This window comes from Pseudopodoces humilis, chromosome 29 (assembly GCF_049639895.1).
Source record: "Pseudopodoces humilis isolate 2021_Gansu_Grassland_sample_001 chromosome 29, ASM4963989v1, whole genome shotgun sequence".
Lineage (NCBI taxonomy): Eukaryota > Metazoa > Chordata > Aves > Passeriformes > Paridae > Pseudopodoces > Pseudopodoces humilis.
The window spans coordinates 1972430-1996086 of NC_142228.1; the positions used below are offsets into that span (position 1 = coordinate 1972430).

The 23657-nt window shown below is 50.3% G+C and overlaps 1 protein-coding gene across 3 annotated transcripts in view; it reads right to left on the reverse strand.

The window, feature by feature from the left end:
- FBXL20 (F-box and leucine rich repeat protein 20) overlaps positions 1 to 23657 on the reverse strand; it is a 41351-nt gene that overhangs the window by 14715 nt on the left and 2979 nt on the right. For all 3 annotated transcript variants that reach the window (XM_088068159.1, XM_005531410.3, XM_088068160.1), the window contains exons 2-8: positions 13387 to 13448; positions 6666 to 6720; positions 4724 to 4798; positions 2006 to 2100; positions 1065 to 1133; positions 658 to 753; positions 329 to 455 (exon numbers count right to left, since the gene is read on the reverse strand). In XM_088068159.1, the coding sequence (XP_087924285.1) occupies positions 329 to 455; positions 658 to 753; positions 1065 to 1133; positions 2006 to 2100; positions 4724 to 4798; positions 6666 to 6720; positions 13387 to 13448 (579 nt within the window). The remainder of the gene's footprint in view (positions 1 to 328; positions 456 to 657; positions 754 to 1064; positions 1134 to 2005; positions 2101 to 4723; positions 4799 to 6665; positions 6721 to 13386; positions 13449 to 23657) is intronic.

Below are 23657 nucleotides of genomic sequence, written 5' to 3' on the forward strand. Positions count from 1 at the left end.
AGGGAATGGGATTGTGCTCCCAGGGCTGCAGAGGAGTTTTCCAAGGAAAAAGAGATTGTCTGATTACAAATCCAAGGCAGGGGGAGGGAATTCCATCAGCAGCCAGAGGGAAGGGCTGCCATGGAACCTTCCCAAGGCTGGATCAGGCCATGGATCACAGCAGCCTCCTCCAAAGGAAAACTGGGATCAAAGGATTCTCCTGCTCCACCAGCCATTCATTCCCTGTCCCACTCCAGCACCAGACCTCCAACACCACGGGGATTCTGGAGAAGGGAATAACCCAAATCCCTGGATTTCCAGGGCCATTCCCACTTTTCCAGAGGCGTACCTGGGTGCAGCCCTTGAGGGACAGGGCCCGCAGCCCCCCGCAGCCCCGCACCAGCGCCTGGATCCCGTCCTTGGTCACTTGGTCGCACCAGGAGATGATGAGCTGTTCCAGCAGCGGGCATCCCTCGCTGGGGACACAGGGACACACATGGAAACGCTCATTTACCTCGGGAAAAATCCTGCTCCCAGCCAGGAGCTGCGGTATTCCCATTTCTGGGACACCGGGCAGAGCCCAGCTCCAGAGGGAGGGATGGCTGGAGGATCTCAGAGGTCTTTTCCAGCCTCAATGATGCTGGAATTCCATGGGAAATCCCTGCTGCCGGCTCCTACCTCAGTGCTTTCAGGGACAGGTTGGTTATGGAGGTGCAGGAAGCCAAATCCAGGTGCCTGAGTTTGGAGCAGAACTTGCTGAGGCTGGTGCAGGTGCTGGAAGAGACACACGGGGACACTCCTGCAATGGATTCATCCCAGACCACGGAATTCCCATGGGATGGGCAGGCTGGGCTGAGGATGGAAGCTGTGGATCCCTGGAAGTGTCTCAGGCCAGGCTGGACAGGGCTGGGAGCAGCCTGGGGTGGTGAAAGGTGTCCCTGCCATAGCAGGGTGGGAATGGATGGGATTTAAGGTCTTTCCAAGCCAAACCATTCCATGGAAAACCTCCCACACCCCTGGAGCTTTCCCTTAAAAAAGAGAGGGAGGACAGGAATAGCCAGAGAAGAGGGAAGGGTTTTACTCACGCATCCGTGATCTTGGTACAACCATTGAGGTTCAACACCTCGATGTTCCTGCAGTTCTGGGCAAAGGTCCTGGGGAAAGGGAAAACAATGGATTTGTCAGGCAGTGGAATTCAGATTAAAATTTTACAAAATTCAATTTACAAGATTTACAATCTCAAAGAGACTGGGGAAGAAAAACAGAGAAAATCAAGAAGGGAATCAAGAAGAAAATGAAGAAAATTGAAAGAATCAAGAAAGAAGAAAGGAATCCAGAAAAACGAGAAGAAAATCAGGATGAAAATCAATAAAATAATCAAGAAAGAAGAAAACCCAGAAGATCAAAAAAGAAGTAATCAAGAATAAAATAATCAAGAAAACCAAGAAGAAACCCAAGAAAAAAAGAGAAGAAAACCAAGATGGAAATCAGTAAAGAAGAAAGGCATCTAGAAAGAAGAGTCAAAAAAATCAAGAAGAAAATCAAGAGAATCAAAAAGAAAATCAAGGAAAAGAAAAGAACCAAGAAAAATCAAGAAATAAGAAAATAATCAGGGAAAGAATCTATAAAGAAGAAAAAAATCAAGAAAATCAAGAAGAAAATCGGGAACTAACCCAAGAAAATCCCTGATTTCTGCTGCCCCACCTCCTGCCCTGGGATGTCCCAGCCTGGAGGCACCCAGTGCCCATCACCCTCACCCCTTGGCTTTATTCTCATGAGAAATGAGAGAAGTAACTGCTGGATGAGGTTAAAAATGCTAAATTCAGTGACAAAACCCCAATAAATTATTTTTACAAATGGTAAATTAAATTATAAAAATGATTAAAGAAATAATAATAATAAGAAGAAAATTGATAAATTAATAATGTCTGTCCCTGCTCTCCAGGTTTTGACATCCTGAGGGTCCTGCAGGGATAAATTGTCCCAGTCCTGGTTTTTCCAGCCCGTTCCAAAGGTGCAGCTCTACCTTAAGGCGTTGTCCCCCACTCCCAGGCAGCCCCGCAGGCTCAGCTTCCGCAGGAATCCCCCACATCTCTTGGAAATGTTCTCCACCACTCGGCCCTGGGGGAGACAGCAGGAGCCACCTGAGAACCCCAAAGAGCTCCAGGAAGCTGAAGTGAAGGTTTTGCAGATAAAACAATGATTTTAATTTAATTTTAGTGATTGAAAACGGTGCTAAGGGAATAAAAATGCTGTGGGGATGGGCTAAGGGAGGGGGAGGGAGAATTATTCAGCTTCTGAAGATGGAGAGACAAGGAGCAGTCACCTAAAGCAGGTCAGATAAAGCATTTTGAGAAATTTCCTCTGGTTTGGAGCTCCTGGACATGGGCTCAGACTCCCTAAGGAAGGGGAGAGCAGCTACAGCCCGGATTCCCAGGCACAGCCAACAGATAAACTCCAATTTCTACCCAAAACAGAGATGAGAACCAGCCCACGTGTTTTGCTCCTGTAGGAAATCCAACCATTTGCACTCCAGAGATCCAGAAAAGGCTTTTTAATTTCTGATCTGGATCCAAAGACCCCATTACAGCCAGGATTTACCTTTCCCCTGGGACTGAAGGGCAAAACCACTGGAGGATATTTGTACCAGAAACTCAGAACCTTCCCCTGCACTTTGGCTGTTCCTCACAGAGCAGGAGCATCCCTCGGTCCTTCCAGGACTAACTGGCATTTGGGACCTCTGGGAGATGAGGATTTTCTTCTTTTCCAGTCTAAAAAACCCCAAATCAGGCTCAACACAACCCCAGCATCAGAGAAAGGAGCTGGGTGAGCTCAGGGACACCACGGGAGCGCCCTCGACCTCCACAGCCCTGCAAAAAGGCTGGAAAAGCTGAAACACTCCCTGATTTGGCAATTCCTCAATCAAATCTAGGAATTCTGCTGGAATTCGAGGAGCCAAACGTGTTTCTGTCAAGAATTTACATGGATTGATGGATTTAACTTCAATCAATTTACATTTCCATTTCACGTAAATCCATTTACAGCAGAGCCTGAGGATTCCAGGAGGCCCAGCAGGAACTTTGAGGTGAGGTACAACAAATTCCAGAGTTTTGTTTTCAGAGGGGAAGCCTGGGCTTGGGCAAGAGCACGGCTTTGATGTGCAGGGACATGAAAACCACCCAAAAAGCACTGAGGAATGGGAAAAGCCTGGTTTGTATTCCCAGCCTCTGCCTCCTCCCATCTCCTCAGTCCCACCTCCTGCCACTCCACACATCAGGAACCCTGAGAACTCCACTCTAAATAAACAATTCCAGGGTTTTTATCCTGGGTCCAGGATTTTTAGGGCACGTTATGAGGTGAAGGATTCATTATGAAGATCCAAAATCCATTTCCTTCCCCCAGGGCACTCAGACCCTGCTGAGGTGGCAGTGACCCCTTCCTGCTCCTCATCCCTGTCCAGGAGTCCCTTCCTCCTCCTCATCCCTGTCCAGGTGCCTCTTCCTCCTCCTCATCCCTGTCCAGGTGTCATTTCCTCCTCCTCATCCCTGTCCAGGTGTCATTTCCTGCTCCTCATCCCTGTCCAGGTGTCATTTCCTCCTCATCCCTGTCCAGGTGTCATTTCCTCCTCCTCATCCCTGTCCAGGTGTCATTTCCTCCTCCTCATCCCTGTCCAGGTGTCATTTCCTCCTCCTCATCCCTGTCCAGGTGTCTCTTCCTCCTCCTCATCCCTGTCCAGGTGCCTCTTCCTCCTCCTCATCCCTGTCCAGGTGTCATTTCCTCCTCCTCATCCCTGTCCAGGTGTCATTTCCTCCTCCTCATCCCTGTCCAGGAGTCCCTTCCTCTTCCTCATCCCTGTCCAGGTGTCATTTCCTCCTCCTCATCCCTGTCCAGGTGTCATTTCCTCCTCCTCATCCCTGTCCAGGTGTCATTTCCTCCTCATCCCTGACTCTCAGCTGCCCAAAGGGATGATTTCAACACTTTCCTGCAAAATCAGGGCTGGATTTCCCCCAAAGTGGCAACTTTCACTCAGCAGCTGCTTGATGCCTCCGTCTACCGCAAGTTAAAGCCACACATTCCCCATTTCCCTTCAATGTGAAACATTCCCCATTTCCCTCCTCCAGTGTGATTTAAACAGGATAAAACACCCTGATAAGAGACTTAAGGATCAGGTTTTTCCTCATCCCCCTTTCCTGCTCAATGTAATTTGAATTTTCAGCCTCCACCCCCACTGGTGCTGAAGAATCCACATCCCACGGGTTCAGCCACAATGGAGCAGCTCCAAAGCTGCATCTTTTAGGGACAGGACCCCGAATCACCTTCGCTTCAATTTCAATTTTTGGTATTAAAGATGCAAACACTGCAGGCCATGCTTCAACAGACATTCAGTCCTCACCTTCTTATCTGAGTGCAAGGAGGAGTAGCTTAAATTCTCATCCATAAAAGCAGCAGTTTTCCCCCAAAAAATCAACCTTTTCTACCGATTTCTGTTTTCAGAACAGACAAAAACTACTTTCCTTCCACTGCTACCCTTAAGTCTTGCTAGGGATGTAGAATTCTGTCCATTTTCAAAAGCTGAATGGATTGCCAAGACTTTTAAAAGACTCCCTGAAGCTGAAGAACTGAAATTAATGATTTCTATCTCCAGGGAAGGCAGAAAGGGTTATGCTGGGAGTATGAATCCATTCTAGGCTGTAATTACATTTTAACAAGAAAAAAAAAAAATGGGTTTGTATGTCAATTATACCTCAATATCCCTCTGGAAATCAAACAGGTCAATTCGCTGCCAGTTACTGCCATCCAGGGCCAGAACATTCCATGCCTTTATCGGGGGAAAAAAATGTAAATGTGTGGTTAATATGAAAAAAAAAAAAGGTCAGTGGGGACCTAGTCACAGAGAAACAACATTCTGTTCCAGGTGGGAAAGCAACAGGTAATTCCTGCAGGGAGAACTGGGCAGGCACAATTCGGAATTCCGAGTCCCCCAGCCAAGGAAGAGCTGCCCTGGCTGCTCCCACTCCCTTGGGAGGTGCAGGTGTGATCCAGCAGAGCACCTGGAGCTTGGGAATCTTCACATTCCTGGCTGGGATTTACTCCCAGAGGACACAGGTGAGCCCCCCCTGCAGCTGCAGCAGCGACGAAGGGCTTGGTTTGTCTTTAAATCACCAAAATCTGCCGTGGTTCCTGCCCCAGAGGAGGAGCAGGAACTCCCTGAGCTGTCCTCAGCCAGATGGGGAGCAGAGAGCTGGATTTATGTCAGCAAGGTAAACAAGTGGAGCTTGTAGTAACCAGGAGCCAGCCTTGTGCAAGAGGCAGGGATAAACACAGGGGGATTTTCCATCCCAAATCCCAGCTCCTCCCCATCACAGAACACCAGTTCTGGGGCAGGAGTTAGTGCAGAGCCACAACAGACGACAGAACTGAGTGTTAATTGATTTTTTTTGGGTTTAAACCTCACTGCTGATGTTTATTTTAAGGTCTGGTTATGGCCAGGAGAAAAGCAGTGGGAAATGCCCCAGTGGCTGCATAATTCCATGGGCAGAAATGTTCCAGAGCCTTCCTGCACATCCCTGCAGGAACTCCCCGTGCTGTGCCATGGAATGCTGTGCTCCCTGTGCAAACAGGAGCTGGGACAGCCCAGGAGAACACCCTGACATGGGCAAAGAACCCCTGACAGCCCAGGAGAACACCCTGACATGGGCAAAGAACCCCTGACAGCCCAGGAGAACACCCTGACATGGGCAAAGAACCCCTGACAGCCCAGGAGAACACCCTGACATGGGCAAAGAACCCCTGACAGCCCAGGAGAACACCCTGACATGGGCAAAGAACCCCTGACAGCCCAATCTGCTCTGCTGGATTCCCGCTGGGAGCTCTTCCCTGCACAACCTGTGTTCTTCAGGTGACAGCTGGAATGCCCAGACACCACACAGGGTATTTTTAAATGTAATTAACGATGTTGAATTTTTTTTTTTTTTTATAATTCCAATGTGCTAGGAGTAATTAAATCAGTTTGTGGTTGAGGTTTGGAGCCAGCATCGATGGGTCTGTGCTGGGTGACACCACCCCACCCTTGGCTGTGCTGCTTCCCCTGGGAGTTACCAGTGGCAGGAAAAAGCACCTGATAAATCTGGCAGCTCCAGAACCTTCCAGCCCAGTTGGAGGAATTCTCCCAGGCAAATAATCCAGGCTGGGTTTCATTAACTGAAGCCCACAAGGATAAGAACAACCCCTCACTTTAATTCCGTGCTTACTCCAGCTACATCCAAGGAGAAAATGAACTTTCATTGACTGTGCAGCATCTTTGTGAATTATAATTCCTGTATTTCCACCAAATGTACTCCCATTCACGTATTTCCACCACACAATGTCATTTGGGGCTCATCCCACATTGGGGATTTCAGCAGGGTGAGCTCCCTGAACAAACCCAGAATGAGGGGAGAGTTCTGGGCAAAACATCAGCTCCCTCCCCTTTGTACCTGGGACACTGGAAAATGCTATTCCAACCTGGAATTCCCCTTCACTGGTGCTATGGGAATTTTCCAGGACTTCCAGGGGATGCTGAATAAGCCCAGCTGAGTGGCACAAAGCTCCCTGGCCCAACCCCCATGGGGAGGGCTGGAGAGGGAGAATTGTCACCCAAATCCAGCCCCCTGCTAAAATCCACCAGGAAGGAGGAAGGTTCTTACCCTGGAAACTTGAGCACAACGACACAGAGTGACCACATCCAGGAAAGAGAAAATTCTGGAACAGAAATAAGAGGTACCTTATTGGTTATTGACATTTAAAACAAAAGGGGATGCAGAAAACAAAGGGGAGGAGAGGAAAAAAAAAAAGGACTGGGGCAGCAAAACTGCTTTGTGATTCGGCTGAAAGCTGAACCGTGAAAGGAAGTGCAGAGGCAGCACTTCCCAAATGGAAGCAAAACACGGCCATGGAGCCACTGGGAAACAGAAACCTCACACCTTGGAATGGTTCCTGACCCCAAATCTGTGACTGCTCCCCCCAAGTGACCCTTGCAGGAGCCCCACGCTGAGCCAGGACATGGAGCACCACCAGGGATGCTGGGCTGGCTCTGACTCTGCACAGGAGGGACTCCAACACTCCAACACCTTCAGCAACAGCCCCAGAAGTGGCAGTGCCACCCCTCATTCCCATCCCAGGATCCAGGCAGGGCCACCCCTCATTCCCAGCCCCAGAAGTGGCAGTGTCACCCCTCATTCCCAGCCCCAGAAGTGGCAGTGCCACCCCTCATTCCCATCCCAGGATCCAGGCAGGGCCACCCCTCATTCCCAGCCCCAGAAGTGGCAGGGCCACCCCTCATTCCCAGCCCCAGAAGTGGCAGTGTCACCCCTCATTCCCAGCCCCAGAAGTGGCAGTGTCACCCCTCATTCCCAGCCCCAGAAGTGGCAGTGTCACCCCTCATTCCCAGCCCCAGAAGTGGCAGTGCCACCCCTCATTCCCAGCCCCAGGATCCAGGCAGGGCCACCCCTCATTCCCAGCCCCAGAAGTGGCAGGGCCACCCCTCATTCCCAGGTTCAGGATGGACACAGTGCCACCCCTCATTCCCAGGTTCAGGATGGACACAGTGCCACCCCTCATTCCCATCCCAGGATCCAGGCAGGGCCACAGCCCGGTTTCGGTGCCTGGATTATTCCCAAGTTCCCCAGCAGTGATTACAGGAGCAGCTCTGCTGTGAGGAAAGGCTGGGATTGCTCAGGCTGGGGAACAGGAGCTGCAGGGTGACCTAATTGTGGCCTCCCAGTACCTGAAGGGGCTACAGGAAAGATAAAGCAGGATTGTTTCCAAGGGCCTGGAGCGCCAGGACAGCGGGGAATGGGGATAAACTGCCAGAGGACAGGGATGAATGGGATACTGGGAAGAAATTCCACCCTGGGTTTCCCAGAGAAGCTGCCCCATCCCTGGAAGTGCTGCAGACCAGGCTGGGATGGTGGGAGGTGTCCCACGGTGGGGCTGGATGGGCTTTATGGTCCCTTCCAGCCCAAACCATTCCAGGATTCTGCACTGCCACCAGTGGCAGAGCCAGACGTGCTCAGCCAGGAGGGACAATGACACCGTGGTCACTCCTGAGTGTCACCCTGGGCCAGGGCACACCCCAGGACTGCCAGGCTATTATTGGGACAAAGGAATTACACAGCTGAGAGTGCCAGGATTTCCCTGGGGATCACACCCCCCGCCCAGCTGTGGATGCAGGAAGCACCGAGCCCATGGAGAGCTCCCAATCTGCACCAAAACATCAATAATGTATAAAATTCAAAGGGATTTCCATGTTGTTTTATGGTTATTCAAACAATGGTGTCCCAAAACAGACGAGGTCAAGCAGAGGGTGGGAGGACATCAAGGTCTCGTTCCCTTTGGGAACAATTATAAAACTGGAGTTTTTGCAAAGGTAATGCAAGAGTTCAACCACAATATGCTTTAATATTTTAATTTCGTATTTTCAACTTGAAGGCCACCCGAAAGAGAAGGCAAACGTTGTCAGCCACAAGCATCCTGAGAAGCAGGGATGGAAAAAGCCCTTCAGAAACCCCAATACTGGGGGAAAAGGCTGTTCCTAATGAGAAATGCAGATTATTTATCAGAACTCTGATGCTAAAGGCATCACACAGCAGCACTCAGCTAAATCAGGATGAACAGCCACGCTCCCCCCTGTGTTCATGCACTTCCCAGGGATTCTCATGGATCCAGGGAGTTAAGGGGTTAAGATCCAAGGGGTTCAAGGCACTTCTGATCTTATCACGAGACAAATCTGAGTGATCTGACAGTGGAGAAGAGCCCACATGCACTTGAACGCTGTCTGGAATCCCAGATTCTGGATTTCAGAGCAGTTCCATCCTCCCTGCCCACAGACAAGGCTCCCCCTGAGCCTGATGTCATTTCTTGGTGTCCAAGGGTTTATTCAGCACCATGTCCATGCACAACAATACCAGGAAAGCCTGGGAAATGAGAGAAGCTGGGGAAAATTCTTACTTTCAAATTCCCATCGTAGGAGTAAATAAAACTTCAAGTTCTACTGGTCACTCACAACGGAATTTTTCTCTATTTTCATTAAAATTCCCGATTCCATGGGAATCCCAGACTGTTAATAACCACCTCATCAGGGCTGGGAGATCTGGGATAAATTCTCCTCCACTTCCTGCTCCTCCCTTCCCAGAAACACACAACAACAGGGATTCACCCTGGCCAAACCCTCACCCCTCTCCCTTCCCCAGCACGGAGAGCTCAGCTCTGAGGAGCTCCAGAGACTCTTCCAGTGTTCCCTTAGCTCCTCCTGCACTTGTCCAAGACACTGAGTCGACAATTCAGCAGAATCAGGCTGCAAAAAGGACTTTTCCACAGCAGGCACTCCTTGGTTGTGGATTTTCATCACTTCAGAACCGGATCCAGCTGCTCCCCATGGAGCAGGAAGAGCAGCAGGAGCACAGGTAAACTCCTGCAGGCACCATGGCCCGAGCTGAGAATTCCCCTGCAGCCCTGAGGATGGGATTTTCCCTCTCCAAGGAACTGCTGGACAACACTAAAATATCTCAAACCCCACAAATAAGCAGTGACTGAGCTGCAGCAGCAATACTTGAATGATTTTTCCCAATTCTTCATTAACAGGCCCAAAGGCACCGTGCTGGGATTTATTTTTCCACCCAAACAGGATTCCTGTCCTGCTCACAGCTGCCTGGTGGACCCTTTTACAGCAGTTTTTATTCTTCAGAATCGACAGTGGAGAAAATAATCCACAAAATTAACTTTACCATCCAAGAGTGATCACAGATGAAGGCAGACTGAGCTTCCCCAACAGGAATTAAATCTGGAATTGCAGCAGATTAAATTGTCTCACTGCAAAGGGACTCCCTGTGCGTATGATTTTGTCTGAACAGCTTAGCTCTGCACAATTTGGGTAAAACACACTCACTCTGAGCAATTTTCAGGTTTCAACCTCTTAATCCACTCAGGGGTTTCTAGGACTCCTCACTTTCCCACTGCTGCTCTAATTAGATTAGGGTTAAGACTCTCATGAAATCCCTGCATGCTGCGGGCTCTGAGGTGAGCCAGCTTAGACCTCCAGCCTGCTAAAATTACCCACCCCAATTTCTGCCAGTGAAGCCCCAAATCATCCCAGTTCAATTCCAGTTCCACCCTGCTCCCACTGGGCTGGGCAGGGGCACGGACACCACGGCTCCCCCCGGGCACAGCTCCAGCTGCCGAGGGATGAATCAGCGTGTGGGGATGGCACAGCCAGGGCTGGGGATGTGCTGGGCAGGGCTGGATGGGCAGAGCACGGAGGCAAAGCTGATTAGGCTGGGAGAGAGCTGCAAACTGCCTGACCTGCCTGTGACCCAGCAGGAATAGCTCAATTCCCGCAGCCTGATCCTGCTCCTGGCCAGGCAGGAGCTGTGCTGCAGCCCCACGTCACACTGCGAGTGGAAACATCTTCAGGAGGGCAGCAGAGATCTCCTCTGCCAGGGGAAATCCAGGTTTGGGGTTGGAGTTTGGCTCCCAGGACTGGCAGGCGGCCTCAGGGAAGGAAAGCACTTTTCCAACAGCAGTGGGAATGCAGGGGAACAGGGACAGGCTGTTCCTCTGGGGACACAGCCACAGCTGGAGCCAGCAGGGACCACGGATTCAGCACTGGAGTCACTGCCCAGGGAGGAGCTGGGGCAGCCAAGGAAGGAGGGGACAGTGGAGGGAGTTCTGCTTTCTGCTGCTTTGTCTCATTGCTGTGGGTGTGAAGGTACAGCCACCTCCAGGTGTCACCTCCTGGCTCTCAGCTGGCAGGGGACAAAGCTGGAGCAGGCACAGCAGGGCCAGGACATGGACTGGTCACCACCTGCTGGGGCTGTCCCATCCCTGGGAGTGTCCCAGGCCAGGCTGGGATGGTGGGAAGTGTCCCTGCCATGGCAGGTGGAACCAGACAATCCCATAGATCCTCTCCAACCCAAACCATGCCGGGATTCTGTGACCTCTCCACCCGTCCTGCTCTCTGGACACACAGGACAAACGTTCCTGTTCCAGGTGGGGCAGGACACGATGTCACTGCTGCACCCTGGACACGGGACAGGGCCATGTCCCAGGACAGCCCTCGGGAGCAGCATCCCTCCTGGTCCAACCCTGCGTTTTTAGGGATAACAAAGGCTGCTGTTCTCCTCTTTCACATCCTCCTCCTCCTCTTTATTTTGCCTAAGTGCAGCTTTCACTAGGGGACCCCAAAGCCGTCTGAGAGTGCCCAGAGCAGGGACAGGACTTCACAGAGCAGTGCCCAAACACACCAGCCTTTGTCCTGCACACAGTGACACCCATTTACAGGAGATTCCCGCAGAAAACCCATCCAAGCTTCTCTTTCAAAGGCTGCACTGTCAATGCACAGTAATTAATTTTCACAGTATGCTAACAGTGAATTCCAGCTCTCCAAACCATTACTTATGAGCTTTAAACATTTATCAACTCCCCGTTTCCCCTCGGTTCCACCTGATCCTGAACAATTCCCTGCTCTACAGCAGGTTGGGATGGTCAGGGACAGCAGGACACAACAGGCACAGACATTTCCACGGGGCAGGAGTGTGGGAACTCAGCCACACTGGGGCTTTTCCTGATGCAATTCCCTGCTCTGTGCAGGACCATCCCTCCTTCCTACCACAAATCCTTCTCCATTTGTCTGGCAGCGTTCACGGAATCCCAGAATGGCTTGGGAGGACCTTAAAGCTCATCCAGTGCCACGGCAGGGACACTTCCCACTATCCCAGGTTGCTTGGAACCATGTCCAGCCTGGCCTGGGACACTCCCAGGGATGGGACAGCCCCAGCAGGTGGTGACCAGTCCATGTCCTGGCACTGCTGCACCTGCCCCAGCTTTGTCCCCTGCCAGCTGAGAGCCAGGAGGTGACACCTGGAGGTGGCTGTACCTTCACACCCACAGCAATGAGACAAACCTCAGCCTTTGGCTCCACTCAGGATCCTTCCCCTTCCAGCTATCAGAAACCTCACCCTGGCTCCAAGCAAGGTTCTGCTCCTGGGGAGCCCGAAACCCTCACGCTTCTCCTTCCCCTGAAATCCATGCAAAATCCCATTTACATTCCATCACCCAACCTTTTTCTCCCTGCCCTATTCCCCACATTCCCAGTGCCACACAGATTCCCTGCCTCACTCATCAGGGCTCTTCACAACCTGTCCCCAACCCACCGCTGTCTTGTCACCTCAGCACAGGTTGCATCTGCTCCTGTCAGAAAATCAACTCAGGAAATCATATCAGAAAACACAGAAAGACAATTTTTTGCTGCTCTTTTGCTGCTCCACATCCCAGCCATGGTTCAGGACAAGCACAGCAGCTGCCACCTGTGCAAACTCCTGCTGTGGAGGTTGTGACTCCATCCTGCTCCTCGTGCCCCTCGTTCCCAGCTCCTGGGTTTCACACAGGGATCTCCACACCCATTTCCTGTGTCCCAGGCCCCAATCCCAAATATCCACCCTGGCAGCAGGGAAGGCTCCAACAGCCACACTTTGTGCTCTGGGCTGAGGAATACTGGAACAAAAGAAACAGGAATCAGATGGGAAACAGCAGCTGAATCAGGTGGGAAACACCCATGGAATCAGGTGGGAAATACCCTTCCAGAGGAGGCAGTGCACTGAAAATGAGAGATGCTCATCCTTTTTCCGTGTTTCTTTCATTCCAGAGGTGAACCAGCAGCATTTCCCTGAGTCACGCTTGCCTCCCAAGACTTCACTGTCACCCAGTGTTGACAGAACCAGTTTCTTGCAGTGTAAGAACGCTGTTGCTGTTAATAATTCAAGCTTCCACCTGCCTCTGCCTTCCCCATCTCCAGTCCAACACCTGAGCTCAAAGCACTGACAAACTCAGCTCTACTTGCAGAGCCTGAAATGAGGCACAATCACCCCCACACTCCCCTCCAGAGGGGCAGCAGGAGAGGGCAGAATTATCCACAGAGATTTTAAAGGACTTTCCAACCCTAACGATGCACAAAGTCTGATCTGTTTGGTGTTTGCCAACGGGACCATCCTGCCAGGAGCTGAACATGTGGGACAGGACAAAGTCCACTCGAGTGTAACTGGAGCAGAGGGATTCACTTTTGCTTTAAATCCTCAGAGAAGCAGAATCCTGTTCTCCACATCAGCCTCACCAGGAGGATTAATGAGAGGATCCTCACGCTCATTAAGGACCTGATTTAAAGTTCCTCCATTCACCAAACAACCAGCAAATCAATCCAGCATTTAAAAGCCCAAAACTTAATCCCATTTAGCACAAACTGCTGACACAGACCTTTGACCTGCCTCTGTTTGGGTCTGGCTTTATGAGTGACCCAATCCAAGCTCACGATTTGGGAGCAGAGCAGCAAAATCCTGGAGGCAAATAACAACCCACCGGTGGCCAGGGAGGACTCACCGAAGCAGCAGCTCTTTGGGCAGTTTTTTGTTGATTGCAGCTTCATCGTTGTTTGAGAACATCTGCAAACACAAAAAAATGGCATAATTTAGCCACAACTCAAGGGAACAAACGCTGCTTTACCCCAGGGAAGAAGTGGTTGGTTAAAGAGGTTGTTTCCAGGTATCTGGACCAGTAAATTCCTAACAGATAAACTCTGTGCTGCAGCTTTCCAGCTCCTGCACTGGACCACAGCTGGGTGGAGCATTACATCAAAATATCTTAAAGCACAGTGCAAGGATGCTCTGTGGATTGAGAGGTTAAATATAAACTGAGATCTGCAGCTGCTCCAGTGAAGGAAACAATAATTGGGATGTGGCTGTGAGCTGGGGAGGCTCCCTCAGCACTTTGGGGGCGCACCAAGGCACAGACACGTCAAAACTGGGAGGTTTTACAGACCAAACATCTGGCCAAGGGGCTGGAAGGGAGAGGAGGAGGGGTCCAGCAGCCCAAATATCCACCAGAGGTGGAAGGTGCAGGTGCAGCAGGGTTGGTTTCTGTGATGGAAAAGGTGAACAGAGAAACAACAAAGTCTTGCAGAGCCCAGAACGTTCTCCCAGCCCTGGGGAGCTCTGGGACAAACAGGACTGATGTTTAAACCACCAAGAATGGTTTAAAGGAGTTGTGACCTTTGGTGCTGCACCAGGAGGAGCTGGGAAAGCTCCGTGTTCTTCCAAGGCAACGAGGCCAGAGCCAGCTCCTGTATCCCTCCAAATCCATGGAAAACACCTGATGCACCTGGGATGGACTTTGGGACCAGGTAAAAGGATCTCAGACACTCTAAGAACAAGAGAAACTTCTCTTTTCCAAGGAATGCCAAGGAAAACAGAGAGCAAAGCCTCACAGGGCTCTTGAGAAGAACCTAAATAAAAACAGTTCTAAGATTTGGTATTGTCTTGCCTTGGGGAAAATCCAGCACATCCCAAATATCCTGTACCAAGCATGGATCCAGCATATCCCAAATATCCTGTACCTGAGCCTGGATCCAATCCCAACACATCCCAAATATCCTGTACCAAGCATGGATCCAATCCCAACACATCCCAAATATCCTGTACCAAGCATGGATCCAATCCCAACACATCCCAAATATCCTGTACCTGAGCCTGGATCCAACCCCAACACATCCCAAATATCCTGTACCTGAGCCTGGATCCAACCCCAACACATCCCAAATATCCTGTACCAAGCATGGATCCAATCCCAACACATCCCAAATATCCTGTACCTGAGCCTGGATCCAACCCCAACACATCCCAAATATCCTGTACCAAGCATGGATCCAATCCCAACACATCCCAAATATCCTGTACCTGAGCCTGGATCCAATCCCAACACATCCCAAATATCCTGTACCTGAGCCTGGATCCAATCCCAACACATCCCAAATATCCTGTACCAAGCATGGATCCAATCCCAACACATCCCAAATATCCTGTACCTGAGCCTGGATCCAATCCCAACACATCCCAAATATCCTGTACCTGAGCCTGGATCCAATCCCAACACATCCCAAATATCCTGTACCTGAGCCTGGATCCAATCCCAACACATCCCAAATATCCTGTACCAAGCATGGATCCAATCCCAACACAACTTCCCATGAAATCCAATGAGCTGCCACTAAATGGCCCTTTAAATGCTCCAGCTGGTGATGGAAAACTGGGAATTGAGGAACACCATCACCCCCAGAGAACACCAAACCCCAGGATTTTAGTCACACTCTGCGCTCCCAAATCCCAGTTTGCTTTTGAATTACCCCAAGGCTGCCAGAGCATGGTGCCAAAGTGGGAATTCTCAAACTTCCTTCCCAAAATGTCAGTCAGCAGAAGTGTTGCTCCCCCCACAGACCCTTTTATCACTTCCCACCAGGAGTATCACAGGTCCTGAGCAGAAGCCAGCCTGGCAGCTCTCAGCCCAATTTGCTGATTTAATATAATTAAACAGAGCTTTTGCCATTCCCAGCTTGCAAAGGGCTCTTCCTTCACATCTCCAGGTGACTCTGGAGCCACAGTGGGTGGGAACACACATTCCCAAGGCTGGGAGAGCAGCACCTGCACATGCTGGGGCAGGACCAGTTAATTAAATTGATTAGCTGATTGGTTAGATCAAGGAAATCATGGAGGGAGCTCTAATGGAGGAGGAGTGCAGAGGAATTATTCATGGGAAAACAAGATGTGATTCCTTTCCCCCCAGTCACAGGAGCACACAGGCATATCCAAACCCTTTCCCACCACTGTCCAGACCTTGAATCAGGATTTTCCTCCCCAAAAAGGGCTCAGAGAAATTAAAGGAGCAGACTTCCACAAAGGAACCAGAGCAGAACAAGGGCAGGAAGGGTTAAAGCAGAGATTCCAGGAGCCTCCACCTAATCACAGAGAACTCTGCCCATCAAATCCCTCAGCAGGAAAATCTCACCTCAGTCCCGGCACAAATCCCATCCCCAGACTCGTTTCTGCAGGAGTTTCCCTTTGACCAGCACTAATCTAAAGGAATGTTTGTTTTTTGTCTTACTAAAAATAGTCCTTGGACTTAAACCGTGACAGGGCCCAGGCAGGATGGGCTCCATGGGAGAACCTCAGCTCTGGAATTCTCCCTCCCCTGGAATGAGCCAGGATCCATCTCCAGACCTATTTTCTCCAGCCTTCCTTCAAAGCCTGAGGCTCAGATGGCAGAGGCTGGGTGAAAACAGGCTGGAATTGGGATTTTGCTAAGTCATGGCAGCACGTACAGCTAAATATACCACGGACATGGGGACCTTCTGGCAAGTCCATACAAAAATAAAGCTCTGAAAAAATGTCAGAGGCTATTCTAGACTTCCAGGCTTTCAAAATGCTTCATGGGATAAAAAAAATAAATACCACAAGTTTGCTTCTCCTAACGTCTCTTTCGTCTTCTTTAACACCAGGTGTTGTCCAATAGAAGAAATTATTCTGGACAGGACACAGAAAACCACATTTTTTTTTGTGTGTAAATTTTCAATTTTACAGAATCACAGCACAGAATCCTCCACCGAGGAGCAGCTTTGCAGCCAATATCCCACATGGGATATCAGGAAGGAATTCCTCCCTGTGAGGGTGGGGAGGGGCTGGGATGGAATTCCCAGAGCAGCTGGGGCTCTGGAAGTGCCCAAGGCAGGGCTGGACAGGGTTTGGAGCATCCTGGGACACTGGAAGGTGTCCCTGCCATGGCAAGGGTGGCACTGGTGGCCTTTAAGGTCCCTTCCCACCCAAAGCTGTCTTGATTCCACGAGCCAAGAGGTTCCATGGATTTTGGAGCCTGGTCCGTGGCACAGGCACCCCATATCCCCTCTGGAAAACCCATTCCAGGGCCTCAGCATTCTCACAGGGAGGAGTTTCCCCCTAACACCCAATCCAGGATTGGATTTTTATCAGTGAGAAGCCATTCCCCTTGTCCTGCCCCTGGAATTCCTGATGGAATTTCAGCTGCCAACACGGTGTCAGCCTGACACCGAACCCAAACACTTTAAAGCAGAAAATTCAAAGCTGGATGGAGAAAAAGGGATGAAGACAACTCAGAGCTTCGGGGAATTAGTGGCTGCAAGGCTGGAGGAGGCACCTGAGTCGGTTGAGACAGAATTATCAACCTTGATGTTGACTCCAGGGGAAAAAAAACCTGGATCTGGCACTTCTGGAGAGCCTGAGGGTGCCTGGGAAGCACCACCACAACACCAAGGGAGACACAGAGCGGGGAAGGGTGAAGGTGATGTCTATTTCTGTATAAAAACCACCCTCAGAGGTGAGCAGGAAATAAAAGCCAGAAACATTCCCAGAAACTCAACCAACAAAGCACTGCACGTCTCTGTGTTAAGCAAAGCTCACACCGAAGAAACAAAGCAGAATTTAAAACCATAATCTACGAAATATTGGTAAATATTCTGATTTTAAACCGCTCCAGCTTGTTTGCTTGTGGGACAGAAACTGTGTGAGGTGACAAACTTGCAGGTAATGGTGTGCTGAGGATGAAACTGGAGCCCACTGCCCTCATGGGCCCTTCTAACTCAGGATATTCCAGGGTTCTGCAAGCCCTGATACATGAGGAAACGCTGCCCAGACCCTCCACAACTGCACATAACCACAGGAAATGAAGCAATTCAAACCAAGCCAGAAAGCAGGCTGCAATTATTAATTATTAGAGAGCAAATAACGCGCTCTGGAAACTGGTTTTAGGTTGGGAAAGGCGGGGAATCAACCAGTGATGGCAGAAATCATGGATTACATCCACAGCTTGAATATTTTGGAGTTTATAGCCCACCCAGTCTGCATCAAGACACTTTGGAGATTAACCTTCCGAGCTCCAAAAGAAATTTCTGCTCTGAAAGCTCTGTGTGAATTTGTTCAGAGTTTAAACCCTGAGTCTGAGATGCACTGGGAGGTTCCTCCAGCTGTAAGGCTGCTGGCTCCCAGCCCAAATTCCAGGATTTCTGGTAGAATTTGTACCAATTTTATCTGTAATGGTCCACATGGAGATGAACAAGCCCAGTACAGTCACTGACACAAGACAAAACTCACAGCAAACCTCACCCACAACTCCGACCGAGTAAAAAACAGCTGAGCACGAACCACGAAACAACAGGAAAAATGTGGAATTCACTCTGCATTTCTTTTGGAAAAGCTCAGTGAAGCTTTGAGACGACTTCTTACAAACATGCTCAGTATGTACTGACACCCTGCCTCGAGTTCTGCTCATTTTGGGCAAAAATTCCTCCGCTGTGACAAGGCTCAAATAACAGAGACATGAGAGACGTCGGTTCCCTTCCCAGGACAAGATTTCGGGAAGCAGCAGCTGGAGCAGGCTGAGCTGCCTTCCTGGAGGCAAAGAAAATATTACGCTGCAGAGATAAGTCACAGTGAAGTGACAGCGAAATCCGAGGGCTCCTCGGAGGACGCCATCCAAAGAATGAAGTTGTTTACATCCACAAGCAGCTCCGACCGAGGGAATTTTCCCTCCAGCCTGTAGTTACACAGGGAATTTTATTTAAAAACCCATCCAGTTTAATCTGCATGAAGTCTCCAAGGAAATGGCTGGCTGCTGGATGAGGCCAGGCTGTCACAAGCTCCGGCGTGGCCGTCGGGATGCTCCGTGGGGATCAGGAGAATGCGGGCTCTGCCCTCCTGCCCCGGCCTGGCTCCCAACCAGAGCTCTGCTCAGGCAAAATCCTGACTAAGCAGAACAAACAGAAATAGATCCTGGCCAAAAAGGCTTATTACAGGCTTAATATTCCTAAAAATAGCTGGATAGGCAGGGGGCTGGATGGGCAGCGTCGCATCGCCGCTTCCTCGGTCGCTGCTTGGTTGGGAAAGTTTAAATTCCTGCTGGGATGAAGGAGCTACCTGAGCCCAGCCTGCATTTGGGACACATTAAATAAAGAGCCTTTTTTGAGGTGTTCTGAACCAGTGATGATCCAGACCTCAGTCAAACCCTACAGGAATGGAGCCCGGGATGAAGCTCTTCCCACTGCACATCCCTGGTGCAGAATTGCCCCAGAGGGAAATCCCTCAGTGATGGGTGACAAAGGGACAAGGTCGTGCTGCTGCCTCCGGAAAGGAAAACTCCAGAGGCACAGGTGAGATACCAAAACCCCACTGATTTCACAACTCCCATTTCAGCTGCCACGTGTCTGTATCCCACTGAAAGAAACCCCTCCAGAACCTGCTGCCAAACGGGCACATTCAGCTGCTTTTTGTCCACCTGTTTTGTTCTCCTCCCCCAGTCCTGGCTGCCAGACGGTTCTCCCCAAACCAACCATCCCAAACCACCCCTAAACCCTCCGTGTGCTCAGCTGAAATCACAGTTCCATCCCTCCCAGCTAACCCCGAGTTACCCGACGGCCACCGGCGGCATCCGAGCGGCTCCTCCGGGTGGCCCTGGCAGGAGCTGGGGACAGCTCGGGGAGGCAGCAGCTCACAGTTAACCAGCTTTGATTCCCCACGAGTTGTACCTGGAGCTGAATGAGAAAACAGCCCCCCAACGTCAGAGGGATCACAGGGATGGGGCGAGGGCTGGGCAGCACCAACCCCATTCCTGCTGCCAGGGCTGCTCCAGCCCCTGCAGGAACCTCAGCACCCCACAGGTGACACCCGAGGACTCGGTGAGCCAGCAGATTTCTGATGGAAAACGGTGTTGCTTTCTCACACATACCCACCAAGGTTCTAAATGTAGAGCACTGTCCCTAAGAACAACATCCAGACCCAAAAAGAACAAGTATAAATAAGACAAAGACTTCCTGACATCCCCAGGACAGCCCATGGCACAGTCCCTCACCATAAAACACCCACTAGCACTATTTTTATCTTGTCAGAAGCTCATTTTAGCAGAGCAACAATTTACTACAAATACATTTAGAATGGATTAAAAAAGAATCAAACCCAAAATCTGAGACATGATTCAGTATTTTCAGCCTAAACCCAAGACTTACCCAGCTCTCTGAGGCTCATCACAATTCAAGTAAGCTGCTTTGATAAATTATAGTTCTGCCCCTCCCCAACACCTGCAATTCTGTTATTATTACTGGTAATATTATCATTATTACTATTATTATTATTGGCAATAGGGTGTTTTTTTTTTACTGCTGGGTTTGTATCCAGCTATTATGTAAGAAGATGCTGGGATCATTGGCATAAATATTGGGAAATAAAGTCAAATGATGGCGTCTTAAATAAAAAAAATCCACCTGAGCTGAGGTGTGAAGGGCATGGGGGGAGTTTGTCCCAAAGGAAAACTGTGGGATGAGGAGGGGATGCACAAACCCCAAGCAGAGGGGGACTGGCCCCTCCTCAGATCCAGGTTTCACCCCGGATCAGGGAGGGTAAAACCCTCCCAGGGCTGACTTTCCCAATGGTGTGACTCAAAGGAAGCTCCCAGCCAGCGAAAACAGTAATTAGTGCAGTGTCCCAGGCCCCAATTAATGACGGTGTCCAAAATAAATGGGATGTGCCCGTGGGTGCCGGCTCCCAGTCCCTCTCCCGTCACGCAGGCACAGCTCCTGTCCCCACCCAGCCTCCCCAAAATGTCCCCTGGTGCTCCCAGTGGAACCGGGGATCCCTGTGCTGTTCACCCCCAGGAAATCCCTCACTGGAGTCAGAAATGAAACCATGGAATGGTTTGGGTTGGGAGAATCCTCCAGTGCCACCCCTGCCATGGCAGGGACACCTCCCACCATCCCAAGCTCTCCAAGCCCTGTCCAACCTGGCCTGGGACACTTCCAGGGATCCAGGGGCAGCCACAGCTGCTCTGGAAATCTGTGCCAGGGCCTCCCCACACAGAAATTTCTTCCCAATATCCAAATCTCTCCTCTTTCTATTTAAAATCCTCCCCTTTTCCTTATCTGTGTGCCTGTGGAAGAAAACCTGTGTCCCTGGTGAGGAGTGGAACTGGCTGAGCTTTAAGGCCCTTCCAACAAAAAAACATCCTGGGACTCTGTAAAATCAGATGGGTCAACATTCCCATTGTCACCCAAGCCACTGACACAACTCCTGGCAGAGGGAGAAGGAAGAAGCGAATCCTATTTGGAGCAAAAAGAGCAATAAAAATGTGGGACAGCAGCTCTGTCTCTCGGGTGACACAGGCTGAGGCCAATTTTCCTGGTGAACCCTTCCCACTCTCCCTGGGGCCTGGGCCAAGCCACTTTTGCACAACCAATTTGATTTTTGCTTCCCAATCTCCCCAAATCCCTCTTCCCTCTACACAGGCCAGCAGTGGGGGTGTGAAACACAACCTGTGGTTTATATCCCTTCCTATCTCATCATTTCAACAACCACTTTGAACCAAATAAATTAAGAGTTTATTATTCACCTGCCCAAATGAAGTGAACAGGAATATGGAAAATCCATCAGCTTGGACACCCCCCTCCCCAAATCTTTATTTTTTACAGTTTTTCTCATTACCTATGAGCCATATTGTTACATCCCATCCAAAAAAACCCCCCTGTTTCAGCTGTGCCACCTCCGGTGCTCCCTGGGTTATGTCACCAACAGTTTCTCTTCCCATATAAAATCAAATTCCATGGTGTTACATCAGTTTTTGCAAGGAGAGTCAGAGCAAAGTTATCCCTGCTCCCTGCCCTGTTTGTGTCCCTCTGTTTGCACAACCTCCATTCCTTGGAACAGTAAAGCCCCAGCCAGGAGCACAAGGAGCAGCCCGGGAAAGGGAACAGGGACAAGCCCAAAAGGATCAGCCCTAAAGCCAAACCCCCTGAAAACACAGGGACAGCGTTTCAGAGGCAGGAACACAGCAAATCTCAAAATGGGATTATTCAGTTTCTCAACACAGATAGGATTAATTCACAAAGGCAACTCAATTTTGGAGCATTTGAAGTTTTCCATCCAGCTTAGCTCATTTCACATCTCTACAATCAAAGAAGACCTGGGAACCACAGAGGTTCAGAAGGCTCAGAACTCCCTCACGCTGAGCACCCTGAATCCACAGCAGAAATGCCAGGGATCGCTGCATTTCTCAGGCTGAAGGTGCTCACAAGGCTCACCACAGACCCTCATTCCTCAGAGACATCCCTGGAGTTCCCAAAATTTCATTTCCAACGGACACACACACCCCTCCTGCTCACTGGAGGGTTTGGAGGCTCCCAGAGGAAGCTGGAAAGGACGGAGATTTTTGTGTGCTGCTGTTTTTGAGGATGTAGAGGAGACTACATGGATGGTTCAATCGGGGGAGAAGAAAAAAGAAGGAGAATTACTTAATCCTGACAATGTGGCTGAGGGAAACCCAGGACAGATCCAGGGGACATCCCAGGGCATGGGAACATGGACAACAGAACTTGGGCCTTGCTCAGGGAGCCCTCTCAGAGCACCAGGGGTCACTCAGAAGCACCAGGAGATGCCTCCCCTCCTCTCTGCTGTTATTTGGCTGCTCTTCATCAGGCAGGAAGCAGAGAAATCCCAAATATAAGCACGGATTGGGATCTGTCGGGGCATGTTCTGCATTAAACCGACACCACAGAGAATTAGGAGTCAATCTGGGTAATGTTTTCCCTTTTTGTTTGCTTTGCTGCAGTAAGTGGTGATTTTCTCTGCGGTGGCCACACCTCCTGTAAAGGGACTAATCCGAATATGCTCCGGGGGCCGGGCATGGCATTCCCAGGAAAAAGAGAATTCCACTTTTCCTGGAATCAGAAGCCCACAAGCAAGTCCAGTTTAAGGGGCTCGGCCCATATTCCACACCACGTTTTATTCCTACAGTAAGGAATTATTATTACTGACCCCCCTCACGACTGGATTTGTGAATTACCCAACAACAATGGCTCAGGAATCTGTTTACGTGGCTCCACAAAAGACAATAAACGAAGTGCAAACCCAAGCCAGCCTCCCCCTCCTGCAACTCACCCTTCATTTCAAGTCTGAAACAGACACAAAATGTTGGCCACAGCCCCTGATCGGGCTGGTTTTACCCCAAAATGAGATTCAAAGGCCCTGCTCAGCCAGGGAAACTGCCCTGGCACTATCGGAGGAAGAGGAGGAAGAGGAGGAAGAGGAGGAAGAGGAGGAAGAGGAGGAAGAGGAGGAAGAGGAGGAAGAGGAGGAAGAGGAGGAAGAGGAGGAAGAGGAGGAAGAGGAGGAAGAGGAGGAAGAGGAGGAAGAGGAGGAAGAGGAGGAAGAGGAGGAAGAGGAGGAAGAGGAGGAAGAGGAGGAAGAGGAGGAAGAGGAGGAAGAGGAGGAAGAGGAGGAAGAGGAGGAAGAGGAGGAAGAGGAGGAAGAGGAGGAAGAGGAGGAAGAGGAGGAAGAGGAGGAAGAGGAGGAAGAGGAGGAAGAGGAGGAAGAGGAGGAAGAGGAGGAAGAGGAGGAACTCCCAGTCTCCAGCCGTTTCTGCCCCATGAAATGTGAACTCTCACAGACCCTTCCCTTGCAAAGCACAACCATTACAAACTGGTTTCTAGGAAGCAGAGAGGAATTTCCACCCATTCTGGAAAATAAATCCATTTCTAAGTGTGAACACACATTTTGGAAGCTCTTCTGAGCGCCATAACCTCAGTGGAATGAAAGGATTTAATGATGGATTGAAAGGAAAACAGCTCTGAAAGTTTCCAGGTGAGTGGGTCAGAGATAATCCGTGCTGGGGTAATAAAGGATGCCTTGGATTTATGATCATGGAATGGTTTGGGATGAAGGGACCTTAAAACTCATCCTGCCACAGGCAGGGACACGTCCCACTGTCCCAGATTATCCCTCTCCAACCTGGGACACTTGCAGGGATGGGGC